At 44.2% G+C, this 23,663-nt stretch overlaps 1 protein-coding gene across 5 annotated transcripts in view; it reads left to right on the top strand.

Moving 5' to 3' along the window:
* The first annotated feature begins 361 nt into the window (after positions 1-361).
* The window catches only part of adcy2b (adenylate cyclase 2b (brain)), a 41,186-nt gene continuing 17,884 nt past the window's right edge, over positions 362-23,663 (top strand). For 2 of the 5 annotated variants that reach the window (XM_041955072.1, XM_041955071.1), the window contains exons 1-8: positions 362-1,144; positions 10,185-10,382; positions 14,433-14,594; positions 15,471-15,620; positions 18,189-18,337; positions 20,015-20,126; positions 21,383-21,510; positions 22,475-22,633. In XM_041955072.1, the coding sequence (XP_041811006.1) occupies positions 881-1,144; positions 10,185-10,382; positions 14,433-14,594; positions 15,471-15,620; positions 18,189-18,337; positions 20,015-20,126; positions 21,383-21,510; positions 22,475-22,633 (1,322 nt within the window). In that variant the 5' untranslated portion in view covers positions 362-880. The remainder of the gene's footprint in view (positions 1,145-10,184; positions 10,383-14,432; positions 14,595-15,470; positions 15,621-18,188; positions 18,338-20,014; positions 20,127-21,382; positions 21,511-22,474; positions 22,634-23,663) is intronic. The other 3 variants (XM_041955073.1, XM_041955074.1, XM_041955075.1) reach the window with 3 other exon arrangements.

The following is a 23,663-nucleotide window of genomic DNA, read 5'->3' as shown; positions in this document are numbered from 1 at the left end:
ACACACACACAGTTTTTCTTCTTCTTTCTCTCTTCTCTTCTGCCAACTTCGCTCTGTCTTCTGTTTCTCTCTTATGTAAATTTCTAAGTCTCTACTTTTTCTGTACCTTGCAAGCACGCACGCACACACACACACACACACACACACACACACACACACACACTGTCTTGAGTCATATACCAGTTCTCTCCACATTAGCTAATCTCACACATCACCATTCTCACATTTCCACTCGCTCTGATAGGTACAGCACACACACACACACACACACACACACACACACACACACACACTTTTACCCACAAGCTCTCCCCAGCACACACATTGGTACACACCCTCTCTCCTCTCGCTCTCTTTTCTCCCTCCCAGTCATACACATTCTCTCTCTCCCTCAGTCCTCATCTGCACCTCAGCAGAGTAACATGTTGCCTCGTCGCAGCCACGGCGCAGAGCGGTGAGCAGAGGCTGCCTGACCAAACACAAAGAGCAAACAAGAAGGAGAGGCAAGAGGAAGGGAAGTCAACTCTCATCTCTCCGCTTCGGTGTCTGACCATCTTCTCTGAGAGGAAGAGGAGGAGGTGGAGGAGAAGGAGGAAGATCGGTTTTCACACTGTCCTGACTCAGTTTGTCGCCTCGAACAGAGGGAGTGGCAGAGGATGCAAGGGAAACCGGAGGAGCTGAAAAGTTGGCTCTCTCTCGCTCAGCTGTCCATCCATCCCACACAGCTGACCAAACTTTTTTAGACGAAGAGGAGCCGGAGGAGGTTTGCTTTTGAGGGTAAGGGAAGGGAAGAGAGAGCATCCCTCACCTCGATCACTTCTGTGCACACCTTGTTCTGGTCAGTCGGAAAGCAGGACTGTCCTTGCAGAGGCAGCTACCCATGTGGCAAGAGGCTCTGTGGACCCGAGGACGCTACCTGCTGGAGAAGAGCGATGGTGGCGAGGGCGGCGAGGGGCCTGAGAGCCTGGCAGACGGGTGCCCGGGGTTCCAGGGCGAGGTGTGCGTGGAGGGCGAGAAGCCCCAGGACTGGCTGTACGAGTCTTACTACAGAATGAGCCAGCAGCATCCATTGATTGTGTTCTTGCTGCTCATCGTCATGGGAACCTGCCTCGCACTGCTGGCGGTGTTCTTCGCTTCAGGACTGGTGAGTGACTGTGTGTGTGTGTTAACAGTGTGTGTGCAGAGTTGAGTGTTTAGACAGGTCTTTAGAGGTGTGGGTTAAGGAGGAGGTTGTTAAGTTTATCTATCCGGGACAAAGAGGGTGATGTCGTCTGAGATATAAATGCAGCACAGCTCTGCCAATAAACAGGAAATTTCACTGCATTTCACAACATTTTCACAATAGTAACAAACAACCTTTTCAAATGTTGTCACATTTTGGTTCCTGTATCATCAGAAATCCCTTCTTCAGGGTTTTTAGTTTAAAGGGAACTTTCTTGCACCTTTTAAGTTAAGTAATTAACATGTTATATGTTATATTGTTTGTTTAATCAGTACAAATGACAGTTCACTGCTTTATCGGCCACACTATTTTTATAGGCTAGCTGTTTCCTCCTGTTCCCAGTCTTTATGCTAAGCTAAGCTAACCAGCTGCATATTTATTTTACAGACACGAGAGTGGTATCGATCTTCTCTGCTAACTCTCAGCAAGAACGTGAATAAGCGTATTTGCCAGAATGTTGAACTGTTCCTTTAACATGAGTTGCAACAACGAGCACAAACAAAAGAGTGCCACCTACAGAAACTCAAGCAAGTGAACGTGACAGAACTGCACAAACGGAGTGACACGCGTGTTACCTGGGAAATGCAGTGTCAGAATTTGTGTTTTGAATGAAATGTGTCACCTTCCACCCAGAAACCATCTTTCTATGCCTGACACTTGTGCTTCTCTCTGTTACAACTGATTCTGAGGATTGTAGTCATAGAGACAGAGCGGTGTTAAATTCCTTTTTACAATGAACCACATTGATCAAAGATCTGATTAGTGCGCTTCAAAAAAGTCAGAATAAAGGCCACATTGTGTATTTAATGTGATGGACTGAGTGTTGCAGATCTCATTACAGTACCATGAAAGATCCTGCGTGGCTACGAGCCATGTATTCGATCAGGTAGACGCCTTCTCGTTAGAATCACAGAGCAGCGTTAGAATAAATGACAAGTTTCAGCTTCAGCACGAGACTGAATGAGACAGGGAGGCCCGTGTGCATGTGTATGAATATGTGTGACAACATAAGAGGCTGTGAAGCGGCACTTTAAATTGCAACGCCGGGTTTGCAGAGAGGATCAAGAGCGGGATGAGTGTTTAGTTCGCAGCTGTGTGGGTGTTGGTGCTTTTGTCAAGTGAAAAGTGTTGTTTTGGCCACAAACACTCAACCGCAAAACACAAGCTATTGTTTCTCAAGTACCGCTTTAGTGTTTTTATGAAATAACCGTACAAAAGGAAGCCCACTCATTACTGCGGTTGTCGTTGTTTCAAAATGATTGGTTTGCTGTTTATGTTCGGCACGATCTGTAGACTCGCCATGCTTTTCTCTCTGCGCACGTCATGTGCTATCAAAGTAGCACATGGAGGCCAGGGGTGAAAACTTCAGTTAGACTGGCGAGGTAGAAAAAAAAAGCCACTGTGACCCTTTTAGCTTTTGGAGGCATTTAATGCCATTAATTAAAACATTTTGAGGTGGGAGAAATTTCCATTTTTCATTTATTGCTGCCCCCAGCCCCCGCCTCCCTCCTGCCCATCCCCTGCTCGCTTGCTGGAGGCTGTCACTGAAGTCCTGTTTCATTCAACTGAACTCCACCTAAATCGATCCCTTTACTTCTATTTAAGAAAAAAATCAATGGATCTTATTGCCCTGGTCGGTCAATTTAATTCCCCAGGTTCTTCTCTTCTTCTGGGGCGTGTGTGTCCCCTAATAATTTCCCATCATTCACAGTGTCAGTCGAAAAAAACATTTTTTTCCAATTTGTTCTCATTAAATGACAGACAGATCTGTCTTTAGTTATGGAGTGGTTGTTCACTGAGGCGTGTGTATTTATTACTGCTGGAAGACGAAGAATGGCAGGAATAAATAGAGGGTAGGTTTGGAGCTGGGGGCCGGGCGGCAGAGGGGGGGGGGGATGTTGTTGTAAGCATTCTGGCTTTATCAGTGAGCCGGCAGAAACTCAACCAAAGCCGCATTAATGCTCCCAAAATTACCGCACACGTTTTATCTTCCTCCTCAGATCAGGGCTGGGGTGGGTTATTGTGGTGTTTTTAAGCCATATACTCCTCCACCCATACTGTATAGTGTGTGTGTGTGTGTGTGTGTGTGTGTGTGTGTGTGTGTGTGTTGGCATTCACATGTGCTTGCATGTTTATTTTGTGACTACATGTATATTTGTGTGTGTTGTTTGGGTGTGTTTGTCTAAGGAAGTCTCTCATTTCCCTCTTAGGCTTATCTGCAACTTTTAGAGAAAATAATTCTCCTTGTTCTTTCTTGTTGGCTTGAAGCTTGAAGCTGTACTGATTGGAGAATGTGTTGGTATGCATGTGTGTGTGTGTGCATGTGTGTGTATTTTTCATGCACAAAGGTTTGTACAGAACCAGAAGTTACACCACAGTATGTCAACCTAATGTTCAATTGACAGTTTTATAGAGATCAATATCATATCTGGTAATGGAACATTGGAAATCTTTGAATTGGACAGAAAAAGCTCCCATTACTTTTATGACTTACATCATTGATTACATCAGTACAAGATACAATTTATTGACCTCAACGTTTTTTAGGATCATTTGCAACCCATTTTTAGCCTTTGCATGTTGGCAGTTTGATGGATGCAGGACAGTGTGGGCAGAGTGTTTTTGTGATGATGGATCACCAATCCATTACTTCGGGGCAGGAAGGTGAATGCATGGGGTGAAATAGATCTTGTGACATCACTGACTGAGGAGTGGTCAGAGCCGCAGCGCCCCAACACACTAATGTACACAAAGATGTGCTACTTCATGCAAACAATCTTGAGGTTAATCTGAAAACAATGGGACGTTGTTAAGTTGATTTTCCAAAAGTCCGAGGGGTTGGGGTAAGGGGTTAGGGGTTAGGGGTTAGGGGGTTAGGGGGATAGGGGGTTAGAGTTAGGTTTAAAGTTAGTTGGCTGTTGCTTGGCCTCCTCTGTTAAAGTTCCTCTCCTGGCATTTCTTAAATTACTAGAAACCTCATCTCACTCTGAGGTTTTTTCCTCCCCAACCTCCTCTCTCCGTCACCTGAGTTCCTCCTTTCCTCCTGTCGTATTGGCCACAGCCCAAACAGGACTGCGTCATTTGGGTAAATGCATCATTTTGAAGCATTTGCTTGAACAACTGATGCTGTTCTTCTCGGGAGGACAGTCTGTGATGATTTTGATGTGTCTGATCTACCTTCACACATCTGTTATCAATTATTTGACTAGATCTTTGCTCGAAATGCATTTCACACTGGTTCGATCCACTCAGCAGCTCCGTGCCACTGCTGTGCCCTGTGGCATCTTTTCGTCTGCTTTTGAAACGACCATTTCTTCACCCCACACTGATGAACTCCTCCCCTGGGGCGCTGTGATGAATGGATGTAAGATCACACAGTTGAAGTAATAAAATCTCTCCAGATATCTTAAATAAAAATAATCACAATACTGCAGTATGTGCCAGGAAGAAGCCGACCAACGCTATAAATAACAACCATAATGGCCTCGTCTCTCCCCAGCAAACAAAAAGCTCGATCTTCTTAAGTGAGATCTCTTTAGTTTACACTTTTGAAAGACACTTCCCTCGGTTACATCTCATGCCAATGTGCTGTTTTAGCAGAGCGATGCCACGTTGAAGGACTACTTCATCTTTTTAGTGTTATACTTCCCCTTCAGGAACTCACCATAGACACAGCACAGACAAAGAACGGCCAAAATTGAAGTCATAGAGGACAAAATATTCTGGCTCTTAGTTCATAGTGTGGGTCAAGCTCAGGGTTGGAAATGAACTCATTTTCAACCCACATTCAACAAGTATGTGGGTGGAAATGAAAGCTGTTGCCACGTACAAAAATGGCCACCACATCTCTCTTCTACAGCTGTGTGGCCGAGTGCAAGGATGTGTCTCTTGTGTCTATGTGTCTTCTGGATAACACGGGTCGCAGTCTTCTGCAAATGAAATCAAACGTTTGCCTGCGAATATGTAGGTTTCTTCATCCCTAAAGGTCTCCATCATTATCCCCTCCCACCAGTCCCATCTGATCGTCCTCTGGACAGTGGTGACACTGACCACAGCTGAAAACAGCAGCTGCACTAAACAGTATCCTCCTCTGCTCTCGTCTTCAGCTCTGCAGTTGTCAAAGACTACGTCTTACCCCACTTTGAAAAGCAATCAAAAGTCCATTCAAAGGTGCCGCTTCACAGATGGCTGCCTTCTTGTTGTTTTGTTGTTGTTTTGGCCGTGCAAATGAGAGGAGGGTGTAAAGTAGAAAGAAGCTGAGAAAGAAGCTGGGCCGAGTGATCCCAGTCGGATCTCAGCGTGGACACTGGAGACACAGTTTAATAGCAGGTGTAGATCACATTAAATCATATCTAGATGCAATGTGGATACAAGACACATTTATGCAAGGTGTAAAGCATCCGAAGCATGTTGACGACATACCAAACAGAACATGGTCTGCTTGTCTCCATGTAAGCTAACCAATCACAGGGCTCTGTGTTGTCGTTTTTTTCTCCACCTCCCCAGTTAAAAAAAATTTTCTGACCTTCGCCTCTTTGGCCCGTGTCTCCTCCTTGGAGGTTTTCTCTGCAGACCTCTTAACCCCTGTGATGTAATGCCAGGTTGTTTTTCTGTTTCTCCTCCTTAAAGTGTGCGACCGAGCAGACACAAATGTCTCTTATTCCACCACCACCCAAAATCACCTGCATGCAGGTGTTAATTGATTAACCCTGGTCAAGAGTTGGAAAGAGTTCAAAGAGGCTGCATACCTACACTTCCCATATATTACCCCAGGCATCTTCTCATTTGAGGCTGCCTGCCTGGTAAACGATAAACACAGGCTACTCCCCATGACAACTAAACTGACTTTGATGTGTAAATTAGGTTGGAGTGTCCCTTTGAGGTTTTTTGAAGCTCTGCATGATCGTGATTTTAAATACAGGAGTCATTTCTCCTGCTTTGTATTCTTTCGTGCTGATCAGCCCCCCCAGCCACATTCAGAGTTGCCTAAAACTCTTACTACTGATGGCACACCTGCGTCCTCAGTTGCAATTTCTCAAGTGCATTTTCACAGGGCCTTTATGTTATTTATTGCTTGGCTGTGTGTGAATGTGTTTCAGGCTCGTTCGATCCACTCAGCGGCTCCGTGCCACTGCTGTGCCCTCTGGCATCTTTTTGTCTGATTATGAAACGGCCGTTTCTTCACCCTGTGATGAACTGATGAAAGATCGCTCAGCTGAAGTAAAAAAATCTCACAAGACCTCTTAACCCTCGTATTGTCTTCCCATCTACTATGCACCTTTTGTCTTCCCAGGTCAAGATTGACCCGGTCTGGTTTGACTGCTTGTAAAGCATTACGTATAAAATAATCATCAAATTCTGTGTTGAACCTTTTTAGTCAACTTGTTTCCAACACATCAACATATATTTTACACTTATTTTTGTAATGTATGATATAATGGATGTAATTTATAAAAAATACACTTCATTTTTGATAAAAAAAAAACAGAAATTCTGATTATTTTGACTATGGTTATGATCTGAGGCACATAAATTGATGTATTATCACAGACTGGCATATGTCAAAGTTTAGTCAGGACACTGTTTTGAAATAATGTAAATTTTTTTAATGGCAGCAAATAGTCACACCTGTCCTCCCGGGTCAAAATTAACCCGGTGTGGTTTGACTGTTTATAAAGCATGAAGTATAAATGTGTTTGTGTGTGTGTGTGTGTGTGTGTGTGTGTGTTTATTGTAATGGAAAGCACAATAGTATGATCCATTTCAGGCCTGATATAAAACTGCCTGAAGGATGTTTGTCAGCATTTAAGATAGAATCAAACTTTTCTTCTCATGATAACAGATCATATTTAAGTGATCGGGCTTCAGATAAGTAAGTAGTTAGAACAATTTCTGTCATAATCTTTCGGGTCAAATGCTAGATGCTCTGCAACCTTCGACCTGTTTTAGCGGAGTGTGTTTACATTCCTGCACGCTGCAAATGGAGCGCTCGAGGAAAGGTTTGTTGATTATTGATGACGTTCAGAACCAGGCTGAGAGCAGATTGAAGAAATCTGCCACGAGTGCTGTTTCATCAGGCAGGATAAATATTACACAGGCACCAAAACATGGAAAGTGCAAACGCCATCATGATTTCAACACAAGCTTCTGTATCACCTCTCCCCCTCTCCTCGCTTTCTCAAAGAATGTATTTGGTGCATTTGTGTCATTTCACTGCTGAATAATTAGATTACTGAATCTTTCTGCTACTGCTGCTGCTGCTATGTGTCCCTGTTACCCCCTTTTTCCTCCCAGTATAATAGCTGGATAAGCCAGACTGGGCTAAAAAAGGAAATAATTGTTCTGGATGACAATGCAGTATATTATGGCAGGCAGGCAGAAGTCCCTCCCTCGTTGCCATGATGAGGGAAATGGCTTTAAATGGTTTCAAAAGGGTTTTTAACAGGATTAGATGGCCCACAATCAGAAATGTGCAAAAGTGCAAATGCTTCCTTTTTTTCTTACCACAAAAACGTGGAAACACTGAAGTGGTGAGAGAGCGGCTTCCTCCCCCTGAAACCTGTGTGTGCATGTTTGTGTGTGAGCGTACGGTTTGTGCAAATGATGCCAAAGGAAGGGTCGTTGTTGCTGATGTGCACTCAGGTGTCCCTGTTTGCAGTCTTGCTTGCGTCCTCATTGGGATTCAATCTGCGCTCCAGGCTGACTGTATAGCTGGCATGGCGTCAGCAGCCAGGTCCCATGTGATCCCTTCTCCAGACCCTGACTCACACTACCTGTGTTACGCCACGCTGCTACACTAATACACAGCAAAAAGCTCCCATCCTGCATTTGCTCTGGCCAAATAGCTTCTGCTATTCTCAACAAGCCGCTCGAGTCAATAAACTGTCAAATCACAAATTCAAGGTTGAGTCTGTGGCATCTTTCCATTCTGTTACATAAAAGCTGCTCCAGCGAGCTGCATGGAAAGAGAATCAAACACATTTCTATGCCCACACTGATGCTCATTTCACTGTAAAATCGGTGACATCTAATCACACAGTGGCTTGCTAATTTAACATTTGCAGCTGCTGGACCTGTCAGTGCAATCATGACTTTGGAATAACTTAGCATGGTTTACGTGGGTGTCGGGCAGGATCAAGTCTGTGAAAGTATGCTCAGTATGTGGAAGTGCTCAGTCCTCTCCTGAAGCAAATGATGGTGATTTTGCTGCTGTTCCATAATTTACGCAGCCTGAAGAGGGAAAAAGGACGTAGAGAGTATTTTATTCTTACCCTAACCACATTTGTGTGTGTGTGTGATGTGTTTGTGTGTGCTGGGATTTTTGCATAGCAAAGTATTTTTTCACTCAAAATCAGATGAGGTTTGGCCACAAAATGAACAATAAGAAATATGCCAAGGACACACACACACACACACACACACACGCACACACACACACACACACACACACACACAGGGGTTATGTACAAGTCAAAGGGATGAAAGTGTCAGGATGAAGACATTAAGGGGAACTGAAAAGGTGCTGCAGTCTCCACTTGTTAACACTAATAACTGATCACAAGGACACATATGAATCTAACTTGCTTGACTCTTACCAGATGACGGCACAAACTTTGGTACATAACGTCTCCACATTGAGAACATTTCATTGACCCACAAACTATCCATCCTACCACAAAAGTTTGGTGTCGTGATTGTGAGAATTACAGAAATAGTCTTAAAGCTGTAAAAACAGCTTCAAGGAGTCATTTTGTTGGATATGAAGTCATTTCTCCTGGAACAAATGAAAAACTCTGACAGCTTTGTGAGATCATTTGCACTTAATTTTGGTAGTTTCAAAAGGAACCAGATATGAGAAAATCTGTGAAAAGGCTGAACTGTGGCTGGTAAGAAAAAAAATACAACCAGATATTGTGTCTTTTTTAAATACCGCTGACCTGGTACGAAGGACAGCTTTTTGTGTGTGCATCCTCCTGAACTGTGAACACGACAAAGTGAGAGTGAGGAAGAGGCTGTCGAGGATGAGGAGGTGGGTGAGGGAGGTCTAGTCAAAGAGAGAGAGATCCTGTGTGAGCGTGTGTGTGTGTGTGTGTGTGTGTGCGTGTGTGTGTGTGTTGACAGCGTCTAAATGCTGACTTTGACAGTGTGAGCGCAGAAGTGATGCAGTAGCACATTCTCTGGGCTCAGACTGTCTGTCTGCCAATCTGTGTGCCGTCTGTTCATCTCTTTGTGTGTGTGTGTATCATGCTGCATCTCTATCCTTATGAGGACTGAATGTCCTTACTAGGACACAAAACAACAGTAAGTAAGCAGCTTCATTATTTTGACCTTGTTTGTTGGGCTTAAAGTTCCTATCTTGACATCATAAATCTCTGTTCATCAAAATGATATATTTCGAAGTTTTTTCCATGAAAAACCTCCCTTCATGCCTCACACTGGCTTGAATGTAACACCTTTGCCTTCATGCAGTATGTGCAGACCAAAGCAATCCCAGTCTCTATCTCCACGCACCGTACGTACATAGCTACACTTGGCTTTTCCTCTGTTACCCCTTGTAACTCCATCATGCAAAATAATGGGACAGGTTCTTTCCATATGTGACATATGAAACCCTGACTGTCTGAATTCCACAGACTCCATCAGAGGGCGTCTTTAAGGTGAAGTATTAAAAGTATGTTAAGCAGATTCAGAACTCATTCACGTGTCTTTGGTAGACCTCTCTGTTGTCCTCTGTGGCATATGCTGTGTGGAGGTCTAGCATTAATCAGAACATATGACTTTTTAGAGTTGCTCAACATTCCCCACAGTAAGTGTATGTATGTGTGTGAGTGGGCAACTGAATATGCAAACAGGGATGTTTGTGTTCAACTCCACCAAACTCACCAACCCTGGAACTAAACCAATAATATTCTCTCTCCCTCTCTCTCTCTCTCTCTCTCTCTCTCTCTCTCTTTCTCTCCAGAATACAGAGGACCACTTGACGTTCTTGATTACGGTTCCTGCTGCTCTCTTCCTCTTCCTGTCCATCTTCATCCTTGTCTGCATTGAGTCGGTCTTCAAGCGGATGCTCGGCCTCTTTTCTCTCCTTATATGGGCCTGTCTGGTCACCATGGGTTACCTGTTCATGTTCTCGGGAGGGATCCTCAGCCCCTGGGACCAGGTTTATAAATCTGTGTTTGTTTTGTGTGTGTGCACGTGGATGCGTGTGTCAGAACATGCAGATGCATCTGTCAGCCTGGGCGTACCTACTGTATATACAACAGCGTATCTGGTTGCACATGTGTGGGTGTGCAGCCAATTTGAGTGACTGGTCACTAAGCTCCGCCTCCCTTAGTTACTGTTGCTAGCTTGTCAAGTTTTCTGTTCTTGCATGGCACATCATACAGTATACTGTGAATACAGTGGTAGATTTACCATCAAAATTCATCATTTCTGAAACAAGGCTTCTCATTTCTATCTATCTATCGATTTTCCTGTCTGAACTGGCAACTTTTACATTTAATTAACCTGCAGTAATATTACAATAACCACCAGTTTTAGCCAGTTTATTGAGGTGTTTGCAACACATGAGCGACACCTCAATTATAAATGATATCATTATTGTTATTTCTGCATTCTTCGTTAAATGACATGTGCACCAAAGACATTCTGCAAACATGAGAAGCAGAATGTAGTATCATTTTATGCATTAAAAATGTGATTGTTGACTAATGTTACCAGCGCTTGCAGCATATGTTGAAAGAAAAGCCCTGCCACTGAAATCCACTTCTAAGAAGTCGACCAGATTTAACAGTGAATGAGTGAAATCTTTACCCCTATATTTTTGCTATTGATACAATTCAGGAATTCATGCTGAGGCTAGCCAAGTACCCCAAGCTCCCAGGGAGTTACAAAGAATAGGCCAACATTATTAACTGAAGGTAACTAGTTAACGTTTTTTAACGTCCTTGGATCTCCAGCTGTACATCCTCCAAATGTGAAATGGAAAGGTTGAATGGTTCTCGAGATGTGCAAAGGAAATACATCTGTACAGACAAACAGATTTCTTGCTTTATTGTCTGATATTGGAAAAGCAAAACAGAGGTTAGTTTCATGCTTTATTGTTTGTATTATCTGAGTTTGGCTGGGTTTGCTGGAGTGTAATCTCCTCCGAGAAACTACAGGATGGAGCCGTGAACATTAGCCTAAATGCTGATAATGTAGCATTGAGGACTGGCTCCCACACAGTGGGGAAACACTACTCATTTTTTAATATAAGCTGCAAAACCACAATGTAGCATGAACTGGGCCCTTGGAAGTGAAGCTTGGTTAGGTTGCTAATGTAATACAAGAGTTAGCTGGACATGCTAATGCTAATGCAGACAGTCACACTGTTTTATCCAAACCTTACATTTTAGCTCATGTATTTTTGGTTTGCTCACCATCTGCATTCTCCACATGTGGAGTAGCTTTTACTGTTGTAGCATCCAGAGAGATCCAAAGCTTTACAGACCAGCCTGGCTAATGTTGCCAATATGGAGTTTAGCAAATGGTCAGTTAATAGTAAGGAAAAAGTTATGACCTACTGGGCATTGTGAAGCATCAGTTCACAAATCAAAAAACATGCATCCAAATGACTGAACCTGCAAAGAAAATCCACAAAAAAAAGCACAGCGTATGAACTTAAAAGCATATTTTGTTATAGTGTTCCCGGAAAGTTGGGGGGACTTTTGACACATGCATGTGTATTCAGGAGTTTTCAGGAGCATTGTCCACACCTGTCCGTCAGTTGAAGTGTGCCTTTGTATATGCATGCATGATTGTGTGTGTGTTGTGCGTGTGACCGTCCGAGCGCACACTCAGGCTCGAGTGCAATTAATTCCACGTGACGACAGGTGTTAATGAGGCCTGATGAGAGCTGGAGGTGAGCAGATCAGCAGACAGACACATTAGTTTTCAGTGCCAGACTCCGTCTCTCTCTGTCTCAGGAATCCTATTTTCTCATGCTAGCGCCCTGTCTCCCCCTATTCATCAAATCCCATTTTCTCTGCCCGGCTTCTCCACCTGCCCCCTCCTCTTCTTTTTCAGACCCCCTCCACCCACCCCACCATGTCAAAATTTCCTCTTTCCCCTCTACCCACCCCATTCTCTCATTCCCTCCATCCTCTGGGGTGGAGATATTTTTACCATCGACCACCTGTGAGAGCATAATCATTCTGCATTATTAATCACTCTCTTCTGTTCCTGTGACTCTCCCACTTATCTATCTATCTATCTATCTATAGAAAGAAAGAAAGACACTTGTAGGGAGCAGAAATGCAGTGAAAAGTGAACAGCTGGAATTGCAGCCAGCTTTCAGTGGGTTGGATTGATTGTGATTACTGAGAGAACAACATGTCTGATGGAGCACACCGAGCTAACAGCAAAGGCCTGAAAGAGAGAGAGAGAGAGACGGGGAGAGAGCGAGGGATAAACTGGTGCACCTCTCAGCCACATCACCGCTCAAAAATATCTCGTCCACGTACAGTAAAAGCCACATGTGCCACTATCGAGCTGCATTACCCTGTTATTCTGGGCTTCATTCAATTTCTCCGAAGGCTGCGGCTCTTTCCAGAAGGCAGATTGAAGATGGCTGCCACACCTGGTGCCCCAGAATCAAGACGCGGTCACACTGGTACATACGCGCAAAAGACGACGGCGCGTTTGCATCCAAAACTGCTGCCAAGCTGCTCACGCTCATAAATGCTAAAGTGAGCAAAGAGCAGAACATTTGTGACGCGGGTATTCAAGCGTGCACATGTGTGTGTTTGGAAGCAAAGTAGAGGAGGGCTGTGTGGTTGGAATGAGGGGAGAGAAAAAAGAAAAGTCAACCAAGAGGCTGGATGGCAGCGGCTCCCATCTGGAGGTGTTTGAGGGGGTATTAGGATTCAGGCCGGAGTGGTGTGGAGATGGAGTGTGTCTGGCTGCCTGCGCAGCAGACAGAAGCAGGTGACGCACCTGAAATTGGACTGCCATTCTCGATTCCCACAGCCACCCAAACAGACCAGACGGCACACACTCCAACCACCCTCCGTCCTCCGCTTTCTCCCCCAGAGGTGGTAGTTCAGGGTTAGCAGTTGAAGGTTATGGCAAAATATACAAGACCTTCATAACACCGCATCTGCTCCGACGTCAGCATCCTTCCCTATGTTGGTTCCCCTAGCAACAGAAAGTCTAAGCCTACACAAAACATCCCTCTCTCCTTCCTCTGTGTTCAGGTCTTCTTTTAGAAGGAACTTGGTCAACCAAGCAATCACTTTTATCCAGTGTTCTAGTCTCGATATCTGTGAAATGTATGTTTTCACTCGACAGCACACCACATGGTGTAATAATGTCTTTGCAATGCATCACCGAGAGCCCGTCACTGCAAATGATGCTTATGATTCTCTGAACCTGAAAGACACAGGAAATAAACAGACAGGCAGGAAGGTCAGAGCTCATCTGGTGTCCCAGTTGAGACTGTGACCCACTCACGGTGGTGGCCATCATAACAGGAAGGGGTGGGCTGACAGCAGGGGAAGTGGACAGAGACAAAGCGGGAGGTTAAGGCACAAGGTATCAGTGAGCAACGCAGTAGGAAAACACGCACCTAGCTCAACACTCACAACACACACACACACATGTTCACAGTGTTAGCAGATGGGAGGTCAGAGTGAGGCTTCGATGCAAACCAGGAAAACCAGATGACTGATTGCAGTAAACAAGCAAGCAACTCCTTCTAAATCTGTTCCACAGTCAGGTACTGAACTCAAGTATTAAAAATAAGGTATCTGAGCAGTCATTGTATTATACTTCAGGATTTGTGAGATGCTTTTGTTTGTTTGTTTTCAAGGCAATTTTTTCTAATGCTGAGTGAGCGACCCACTCATCTCTAATAATTCATCGAGGATCTGCAGTCTATTGTTGGATCTTTTCGTGAAGAAGAGTGGGCAGCCCCACTTAACTCTTAGAACTCTATTCTGTATCCAAACAAAAAGCAGACAAAGAGGGAAGATACTAAAATCTCTGGTGGGATTCAGCCACAGCCGTTTATGTGATCCATATGTGGCCATGTTTGACAACGCTGCACTACTTGTATGACCCAGGTTGACCTATGATGCTGCATTTTGGCATTGTCATGGAATATATTTGCCACCCACTATGCTAAATCTGCCCCTTTACCTATCAGCATCTTTCTGTTTCCTGTGTCCAGGTGTCCTTCTTCCTGTTCATCGTGTTTGTTGTCTACACCATGCTGCCTTTCTCCATGAGAGGGGCCATTATCGCCAGCGCCATCACCTGCTTCTCGCACACCGTCACCCTCAGCATCTGCCTGGCCTCCAAAGTCACAGAGCTGGAACCTTTAGTCTGGCAGGTAAGACAGATAATTGCGTCGTGTTGACTCTCAAGCTGTTGAACACACAGCTCGTTGCAGGACTGTTGAAATCCACATTTTACCCAACTTCCTGCTTGTATAGCAGATGTGGCAGAGATGACTGCTGTGAGCTTCCCCTTTTGGTTTTCTGAAGGCCTAAATGATTGCTTCACAGGGTTTAGTTTCTCACAAACCAAATTGGTGAGGCTGTTCCACGCACGATTAAAAATGATGAGGTGCAACATTTTAATAAGGACCGGGTTGTAAAACAGTGAACCTGTCCTGTATCATTGTGACACAGCACATTCAGCAGAGCCTCCAGAGTCAAATGAACTGCCTTTTAATGTACTCAGGGAGCAGCTCTTAAAACACTGGCTCTAAATGAACGTGCTCTTGGTGCAGCGGCACAAAGAAGTCTCACCACAAAACAGAAAACTCATCGTGCTTCTGTGAGCGCACCAGACAACAAACATCACAGGCGGAGAGGTATGAAATCTGTAAATCTGAGTAAAGACACAGAAACGTGCCAGAAATCAACTGATTTTGCAGCACATGTATGTCTGAGGCTGACACACACATGCACAGTGGAAAAGCACACTAGCAATAAAACATGCTCGAAGACATTCATTGCCCTTGGATACAGCACCAAAGACAACCTATTGATATGCAAGGCTGCATTTTAAAGAGCTCAAGGTTGACATGCGCCGTAAAAGCTCAGCCAAAGTGTGTGCTCTGGCCTGCTTTTATGAGGTAATAATGCAGGCTTAAGTGGAAGGAGGTAGATAGAGGCATATCTGGAAACATGCGTCCCCTCCTGACATTATTTTAATGCCTTGTTCTTTGTGTGTATACGTGTGCATGCGGTGTACGCGCCAGATCTTCGCCAACGTGATCATCTTCACCTGTGGAAACCTGGCCGGGGCGTACCACAAGCACCTGATGGACCTGGCTCTCAAACAGACCTACCAAGACACCTGCAACTGCATCAAGTCCCCCATCAAGCTAGAGTTTGAGAAGCACCAACAGGTACGCGCACACGCAAAAATAGATTTGAAATGAACGCGTGAGTAAACCCTTAATGTCACTTCCTGTCTGACATGTCTCAACATCGACTGGATGGATTGCTTTGAAATTTCATTCATGCTCCCCTCAGACAGAACTGCAGGAGTATCAATGATCCCTGACTTCTCATCCAGCGCCATCATCAGGTCCAAATGTGTTTTATTTCCAATACAAACCTGCAATCCCAATGAGATTCCCATCAGCTTCAGCTTTGTGTTTACTAATAGCCAAAGTTAGCATGCTGACACGCTACACTACATAATATGGTGTACAACAGTTATGTAAAACATTATGCATAGTGTTAGCATGGTCATCATGAGTATGTGCAGCCTTGACTCTTGGCCCTTCTCTCTCTCAGAGCCACGCGTACTGGACAAGAGCCCGAGTGAAAATCAAACTTGTTCTGTTTAATGGCCAAAATATTTCCCTCCTCAGTTTTGTCCGGTATGAAGAGTTTGTAAGTCGGTCATGTCTAAAGAGGCATTATGCTGTGACATTTGCTTGACATTAGCGTCTTTGCCCTGACATTAGCCATTCTCTCCGACCAGGGAAATGACACATAAAATTGCGCATTAATCACTGGTGGCTGACTCAGAAGGGATTAGCTATGATTATCATTATACTTTTCAATGTAAAATCAGAAGCTTTTCCTTACTAATGGTGAAATACATGATTTATTAATAACATATCATTTTGAAACGTGTCTGTTGAAAATGCACCTCATTATGTGCAGGTACATTTACAATTTCTTATTGTTCAAGCTATTTATGACATGTTAAGTACATCGGTTATCCTGCAGGTGGGCAGAAGAATCTCATATGTGAAAAATCTATTGTAGGTGTAAAAAATGCATTGCCACACGTCATTTGCACACTGAATGTTTTTGCTTTCTTGTGCATAGTAACAGAAAATATTTACCTGAAGCAACAATGTTCATATTCGATTTGTTCACTGGCTTATGTTTCTCTGCATAGTCTGTGAGTGTGTGTGTATGTGTGTGTGCACACGAGTGTGCGTGGATGCACTCAAATGCCAGTGCACAACAAAACAAAGCCAAATCTCATTGAAACGCTGAATACAGATCACTTAAGTTCATTAATCAAACACATGATTAATAAAGCTACATCTCTTCAGGCTATTATATCCCCTCTGCACGCTCACAGTAGAGTGCTTCAGTGCTGAATGAGTAAATAAGCGAGGGTGGTGCGGGTTTCTATTTTTAGCACAACCCCCCCCCCCCAACTCCTCTCTCTACTCAATTTGCTGCTGTGTTTTAGGAAATGAGCTTGTGGTGTGTGAACATTGTAATGACCCTCTCTGCTGTGAGCCGCATTTATGAGTCACACCCCCTCAGGCAGCTATTCACTCTGTCTAACATGCACACACATACACACACACACACCCATGCCCAAACACTCAAGCACACACATGCATGTCAGAATCTCCCTCAGACAAACCTCCATCCGATGTGGACGGTGCAAAATTTAACACAGCAGCTATGGGCGATGGATGTTGCATCTCTTGTTTTCCGTTTCTCTCATTCCCCCTGATAACTGACCGTATTACACAATGACAAGTTTGGTACTGTAAGATATTCCAACTGCTGCTCTAGGTGAACTTGAATATGTCAACTTCCTCAAACATCAACAGCAAACAGCGACGCCCCTTTTTGCTATAACAGTTGTGGACTACAAAAATCCAACAGAGAGAAATCCACTGAAGCAGCCGTGGCAAAGAGAAGCAATTTGCTGCCAACATCCACCTCAGTGCAATTGAGCCATGAGACGTGTCACTTTTTAAGTACCGGACATTCCTGCAGGTGTAGATGTGGGAGACTGTGAACTCTGCAGGTTGTCTTACCGACTGGCTCATACGTCCATTCTCCACCTTTCACTGACTGAAATGAGCGTTTTCACCTCGCCTCTGGTGGTGGTTATAATGGTGGGTGAAATGTAGCAGATTGAAGTAGAAATCAGCGAGGAAGGTTGAGTATACCAGTAAAAGAGGACAACGCTCCACTACAAAGGGCTCAATGTCATAAATTGCTTATTTGTAAATCTATCTGACAAGTATGTTTCCTTAAAGTTTCACCTGTAGGATCACAGGATCACAGTGCAGATTTACAGAACTGGCTCCATTGCTTTCCTCTGCCTTGCTTCACATTTGAAAGTGAAGAACATTTCTCTGCCTCATTCGCTCTTCTGTACTTGACTTTAGCTTCCTGTGCTCGGTGCAGAAAAATGAGCCGCATTGATCCATCATCAAGGGGATGTAGAAATCCATTTAGGCAGTAAAATATTAGCTGTAGACAACAATGGTTATATGCAGTATTAAAGAACAGAACAGAATCTACCACAATATACTGCATTATATTGTGTTAAGTCGGTATTATCATGTTAATGTGTCAACCCAAACATTCATTCATTTTTCTAATGTTCTCAGCATGGCCATGTAGTTCGGTGCCTCGTCTTTTTTTCTGCATTACATCGTCGACTCGGCTTCCATCCTCACTCCCCCTCTCTCTTTCTCCAGGAGCGTTTGCTGTTATCCTTACTGCCTGCTCACATAGCCCGGGTGATGAAGGCCGAGATCATCCAGAGGCTGCAGGGACCCAACTTCGGTCGAACTGAGAGCACCAACAACTTCCACAACCTCTATGTGCAGCGGCACACCAATGTCAGGTATGGATGCTTCTCCTTCATCCGTGCCTCCATATAACAAAGGTTATTATTTTCTGCTCTCCTGCCATCTGTACCATCCTGCCCTCCCCCTCGCTGCCGCTTATCCCTCATCTTCCTTTGTCCTCCCCTCTCTGCCTGCGCTCGTTTGGATTGCTCCTATACTCTGTGCTCCTCTCATCCTCTCTCATCTCCCTTTATTTCCTTTCTCCCCTCCTCTCTATTTTCACTCTCTTGTCTACATCCCATCTTCTTATTCCATTTCATTGCCGTGGCCAAATTCAATTCAGAGTTAATCCACCTCCACTGTGCTCTGAGGTCACTTTGCCAAACGAAGAGGGGCCTATGTCCTCTGTTCTCGATGGCACCCTTCCCTATATTGCTGAGGTTCAAAGACACAAATCCATGCTGACCATAAGAGCCTCTCCATTGATTGTCCTCTAAAATCCTGTTTCTCATCATGCTGGAGCCTCGCAGGAGAAACAACATCACTGTGCCCCTTTTCCGTGGGACTCAGGTGTGTGTGTGTGTGTGTGTGTGTGTGTGTGTGTGTGTGTGTGTGGGGGGGGGGGGGGGGGGGGGGGGGGGTTGAGTCTGTGCATCTGCATGTGTGTGCTCATGCTGATCTGCCTATTATCCTTCCAATAATAACAAATTCTCACATGGCCTGGCTCACAGTGAAGAGGCCAATCTCTCCAGAACAAAGAACTGACACCCAAGGACAGGTGGCATTGTGATGCTGCTGGGATCCTCCTACACTAGACAGTTAGTGGAGAGCCAAACACCAGCCACTGCCTCCACTATCGTACCTGCAGCTGTAATAATTGGTTGTTGCTGCTGAGAAACAGGATAAAATGTGCGTGTTTATGCTTATTGTAATAGCATCCCTTCTCTTCGGGAAACAGTCAGATACATGTGGAGGTTCTGCAGACTCGTAGCAGTTCTGATGCACTGGAGACATACTGTATGAAGTGCAGTTTGTATAAGTCTGCTTCAGAACTTCCTCTTTTCACATTAAGCAAATAAATTAGCCAAATGTTTCATCACTGCTGGACTCAGGGTGCTGTGAGGAGCAAAAGAAAAAAATGAAAAGGCACCAGCATCATGATGCATTTATGGTGAAACAGTTCCAAACCCTGTTTAAGATTAAACCTGTTTTATTCTGTGACTCAGATTTAAGTATAACCACTACAAGAACTATTATCTGTTTAAGCATGTAGGGGCACATAGAGGCCAACCAATTTTCTCACATGTAGGCAGCTTATACGGCACCACATCGCATTTTCTCTATTAGAGCATCACAGAGGGCACTTTATCATGTTTTATCTAACATAGGGGCATCCGAGAGGGCTGTTTAGCAGCTTTTTTTTTACATGGGGGCACCAAGGAGCATTTGCTTTTGTACTTTGTCAAATATGAATCCAAAGGCCTCCTCTGGAGTAAAATGTTGCCTATGTTGACCCCAGCCACCACAGTAAAAGTGCTGCAAAACAACACTGCATACAAGTTCACTGAAGGCAATTAAACCAAGTGTAACAAATGCTGAAGGGCTCCATACCCATGTTACTCTATTCATAAAATGATACTAATTAAACTTCATGCATCTCCTCATACAGTGCAATGAAAAATTAGGTACGCCAATTAATTGTGTTATTTGTTGTCTCTTCTTGTTTTCTGCAGCATTCTGTATGCCGACATTGTGGGCTTCACCAGGCTGGCCAGTGACTGCTCCCCAGGTGAACTCGTACATATGCTGAATGAACTCTTTGGCAAGTTTGACCAGATTGCAAAGGTAATTCGCCCATCTTCATCTATATATCACATTTCATACGCAGGGACACTCTGTGTGCTTCAGGTGAAGAAGGTAGAGAAGGGTCACGTGCCCTCCAACACACACTCATCTCTTTTCCAGTCCAGAGGTGCTCATTCTCTCAGGAAATAATATTGAACAGTGTAATAAAAAGTCCTCTCTGTTAGAGAGGTGTTCAAATCTATGTAGATATACTGCACCGTGTTTTTGCTCCCCATACTGTATGTGAATGAGGTAGACAAAAAATTGGAAACACTGCACTGTATAATGCAGTCTAATACGGCACCACAAGATGCAGCTTCATGTTTAATAGAAAATGCAGTGTTTCCTCTTTCCAGTCGCCGCAGCATTAATTTCACCTCACATGGTTTCTCATTTGAAAGCAGAGAGCGGAGAAGCTGCTGGAGCTTGAGGTTCAGCTCTGAGAGTTAATGTCCACCATGAGGGTCAAATCACACTGACACTTGCTATCACTGAGTTTCCACAACAGGTTTTCCTTCATCTCTATAAATTATTCCATTATGCCTCCCCAACCCTGCTGTGAAACGTGCAAAACACACACCATAAATACAGTTACATTATGAGATTTTTCATCAAGAATTCATTTGGATCAAATAAATTAAGGACGTTCAGGACGTAAACTCTGCTTCACAAGTAGTGCTTTCATTTAATGTTACCTGCATAATAATCAATCTAAATAAGCAAAATACCCAAGAGGAGACAACATAGTCTGTCTTGTGCTGTCAATCAGATGAAGTGTGTCCTTGAAATAAATGTTTTCTGTGTCCTGCGGCCAGCGTCGGCCTTCGCACCGCACCGCCCCAGAGTGCCGTGCTTGTTAACAGCTGCGGGTTGTAGCAGTGTGGGCTGGTCAGAGTGTATCTCGCAGTCTCATGGGCACTCGGCTACGCGGGTCTAAACAGTTGAGTCAGGCTCTCTCAGCTTTGTGTCCAGCAGCTCTGTCTTTCCGCCTGACGAAGCTGCCGTTACATAAACCCGATGCAACGATGAGCTGTTACACATCCCACATGTGGAAGAAGAGCTAATGTGTTAGGTGTGTGGGCGTATGATTTTGGGCTTGATGGATGTGACTGCGTGTGCGCGCGAGGGTTGTGTGGAGGTGAGAAAGAGCACAAGAAACGGCGTTGTATAAGTGAAACAGTTAGCAGTTGCAAAAGAGTTTGTTGATAAATGTACACTTGATCCCTGTTTCCCCTCTCTACACCCCTCTCTTTAAGGAAAACGAGTGCATGCGAATCAAGATCCTCGGAGATTGTTACTACTGCGTGTCTGGTCTGCCCGAGTCGCTGCCTCACCACGCCAGGAACTGCGTGAAGATGGGCTTGGATATGTGTGAGGCCATCAAGTAAAATACCAGATCTCTCTCTCTTTCTCCCTCTCTCTCTCACACACACCAACACACACACACACAAATGGAAACACAAACAAACACGCGCCTGTCAAACAGATTGAGCAGAAGGAATGCCAGACTTGATTTCAGCTCTGTTTGAACTCCAGAGTAAACACAATGTGAATTCAATATGATAAGCCTCCCAACTGAGCAAATATAAATTTCAAACAAATGAAAAAATATTCCCTCTCTGCTCATCTATCGCTGTGTCTCTCACTCATGCATGAACATTCACACATTAGTTTCAGAAGCCAATATGTTTGCTTGCCGGCACTGACCTTTAATCACTATTAGATTAAAGACGTCATCCAGTGTCGTCCAGCTCTCGCATGATGAAGCAGACTCTGTATTTCACTGCAGTTATGGAGGATTTTCTCCTCTTGGCTGATATTAAATTCCAGAGGAAACTCTGAATCATTTTGGCACATTTCACAAAATACATGACTGATTACTGGCAGCTTTAGTAATGGCATTCTATAAATGGCTAAAAAACATATTAATTTTCAAAAACTCGAATGTTCAGTATTTTGGTGGATGTGCTGGATTAGCCAAGAAATAGTTCCAGCTCGTACCTCCCCGTAGAATCATAATGTCATTCTTACATCTCTGTTTGTGAACAGATTAATAAATGAGATACAGTGTGTTAATTGTAATGGGACCAACTTGAAAATGAGATGATCCATCTCAAAGGTTACAATATATCTGTCTGATTTTTGAGTTCTAGATGTGTTCGTAGGAATGATTTTGGCTGACTGTTTCCCCCTGCTTCCCATCTTTATGCTAAGCAAAGCTAGCCGTGTCCCATCTCCAGCTCTGCGCTCAACACGCTCACTCTCTGAATTAAAGCGAATAAGCACATTTTCCAAAATGGTCACCTACTCCTTTAAAGATGAACTCTACTGCTCTGTACTCCCCACAGGAAGGTCCGCGATGCCACTGGAGTCGATATCAACATGCGTGTTGGTGTCCATTCTGGGAACGTCCTGTGTGGTGTGATTGGCCTCCGGAAGTGGCAATATGATGTGTGGTCACACGACGTAACGCTAGCCAATCACATGGAGGCAGGAGGTGTGCCAGGGTAAGGTATTACCAATACTTCAAAGAATGTTTGATCTCACTGAGGTTGCAGTGCTGCTTTGCAGATCCTTACAATTGTCGTGTGGTTGGCAAACTAGAGGGATGAACCTGCAAGTTGCCAGTTTTAGTTTGTAAACCAGACAGGAAGCTATGCTTTGGGAATTGGCTAACACGTTCTGCTCTCTGTGATTAATGTTGACTTGCATTTTAGCAAGTCACTGAATTCCCATCTGCTCCAGTGCTGTTTCATGTGGCCTTAAGTAGAAGTGAGCAATTCCCAGTGGCCAGAAGTACCATAGCATCATTATCTGGAGTTTCAGTGGAGAGTTAGTGTCTCAAGGAGGCTCAATTTTTACCCGCGATTTTGCTCTTTTCCATTCTGGGGTGTGGAAAGATTGTGTTAGATTTATCACAATCTATGAAATATCGTAGACCAGTCCAGCTTCAAAACATTCGCATCAGTGTCAGTGTTCTAAAATCAGTGTTAGTTGATCCCCAGTAAACCACCCCCTTAAAACCAAATATGACATTACACCTGAGGGAACAACATATCGACGTATTGCAGCAGCACCAAGAACAAGCACCGTCATCGCTCAGCTGAGTCATTTCCTCCTTTTGCCTCATTACCAACTTGTTTTACATTAGGAAATACATACGTTAACAGACCGACACGGAACATGAGATTCTACCCCATCCTAAACATTTCAGACAATTACAGCCACCTCATTTGACCAGTCAGCTCCGTGTTTGTTATGTGGCCATTAGACCTGCCATCCAAGCACTGTAACAAGCATGGGAACATTTGCTGGTGGTTATGTGCATGCTCACTGAAAATAAGCTCTCCAGTGCTACAACATTGTCTCACCGGGCTGCTAATGGTTTGTCTCCTCTTATGCCTGCTGAAAGATATCTGAAAAACATGCCCACTGAAAAACACATATTCCTGTCTCCATCCCTCCATCCCTTTGCAATGGTAACAAACAACGCAAAAAAAAAGTGAGAATTGCAGGTTAGCGTGGTTGTAAAGCTGG

Source organism: Chelmon rostratus, chromosome 16 (assembly GCF_017976325.1).
Source record: "Chelmon rostratus isolate fCheRos1 chromosome 16, fCheRos1.pri, whole genome shotgun sequence".
Lineage (NCBI taxonomy): Eukaryota > Metazoa > Chordata > Actinopteri > Chaetodontiformes > Chaetodontidae > Chelmon > Chelmon rostratus.
Note: the sequence above shows the minus strand (reverse complement) of the source record. Positions and strands in the feature narration are given on the sequence as shown.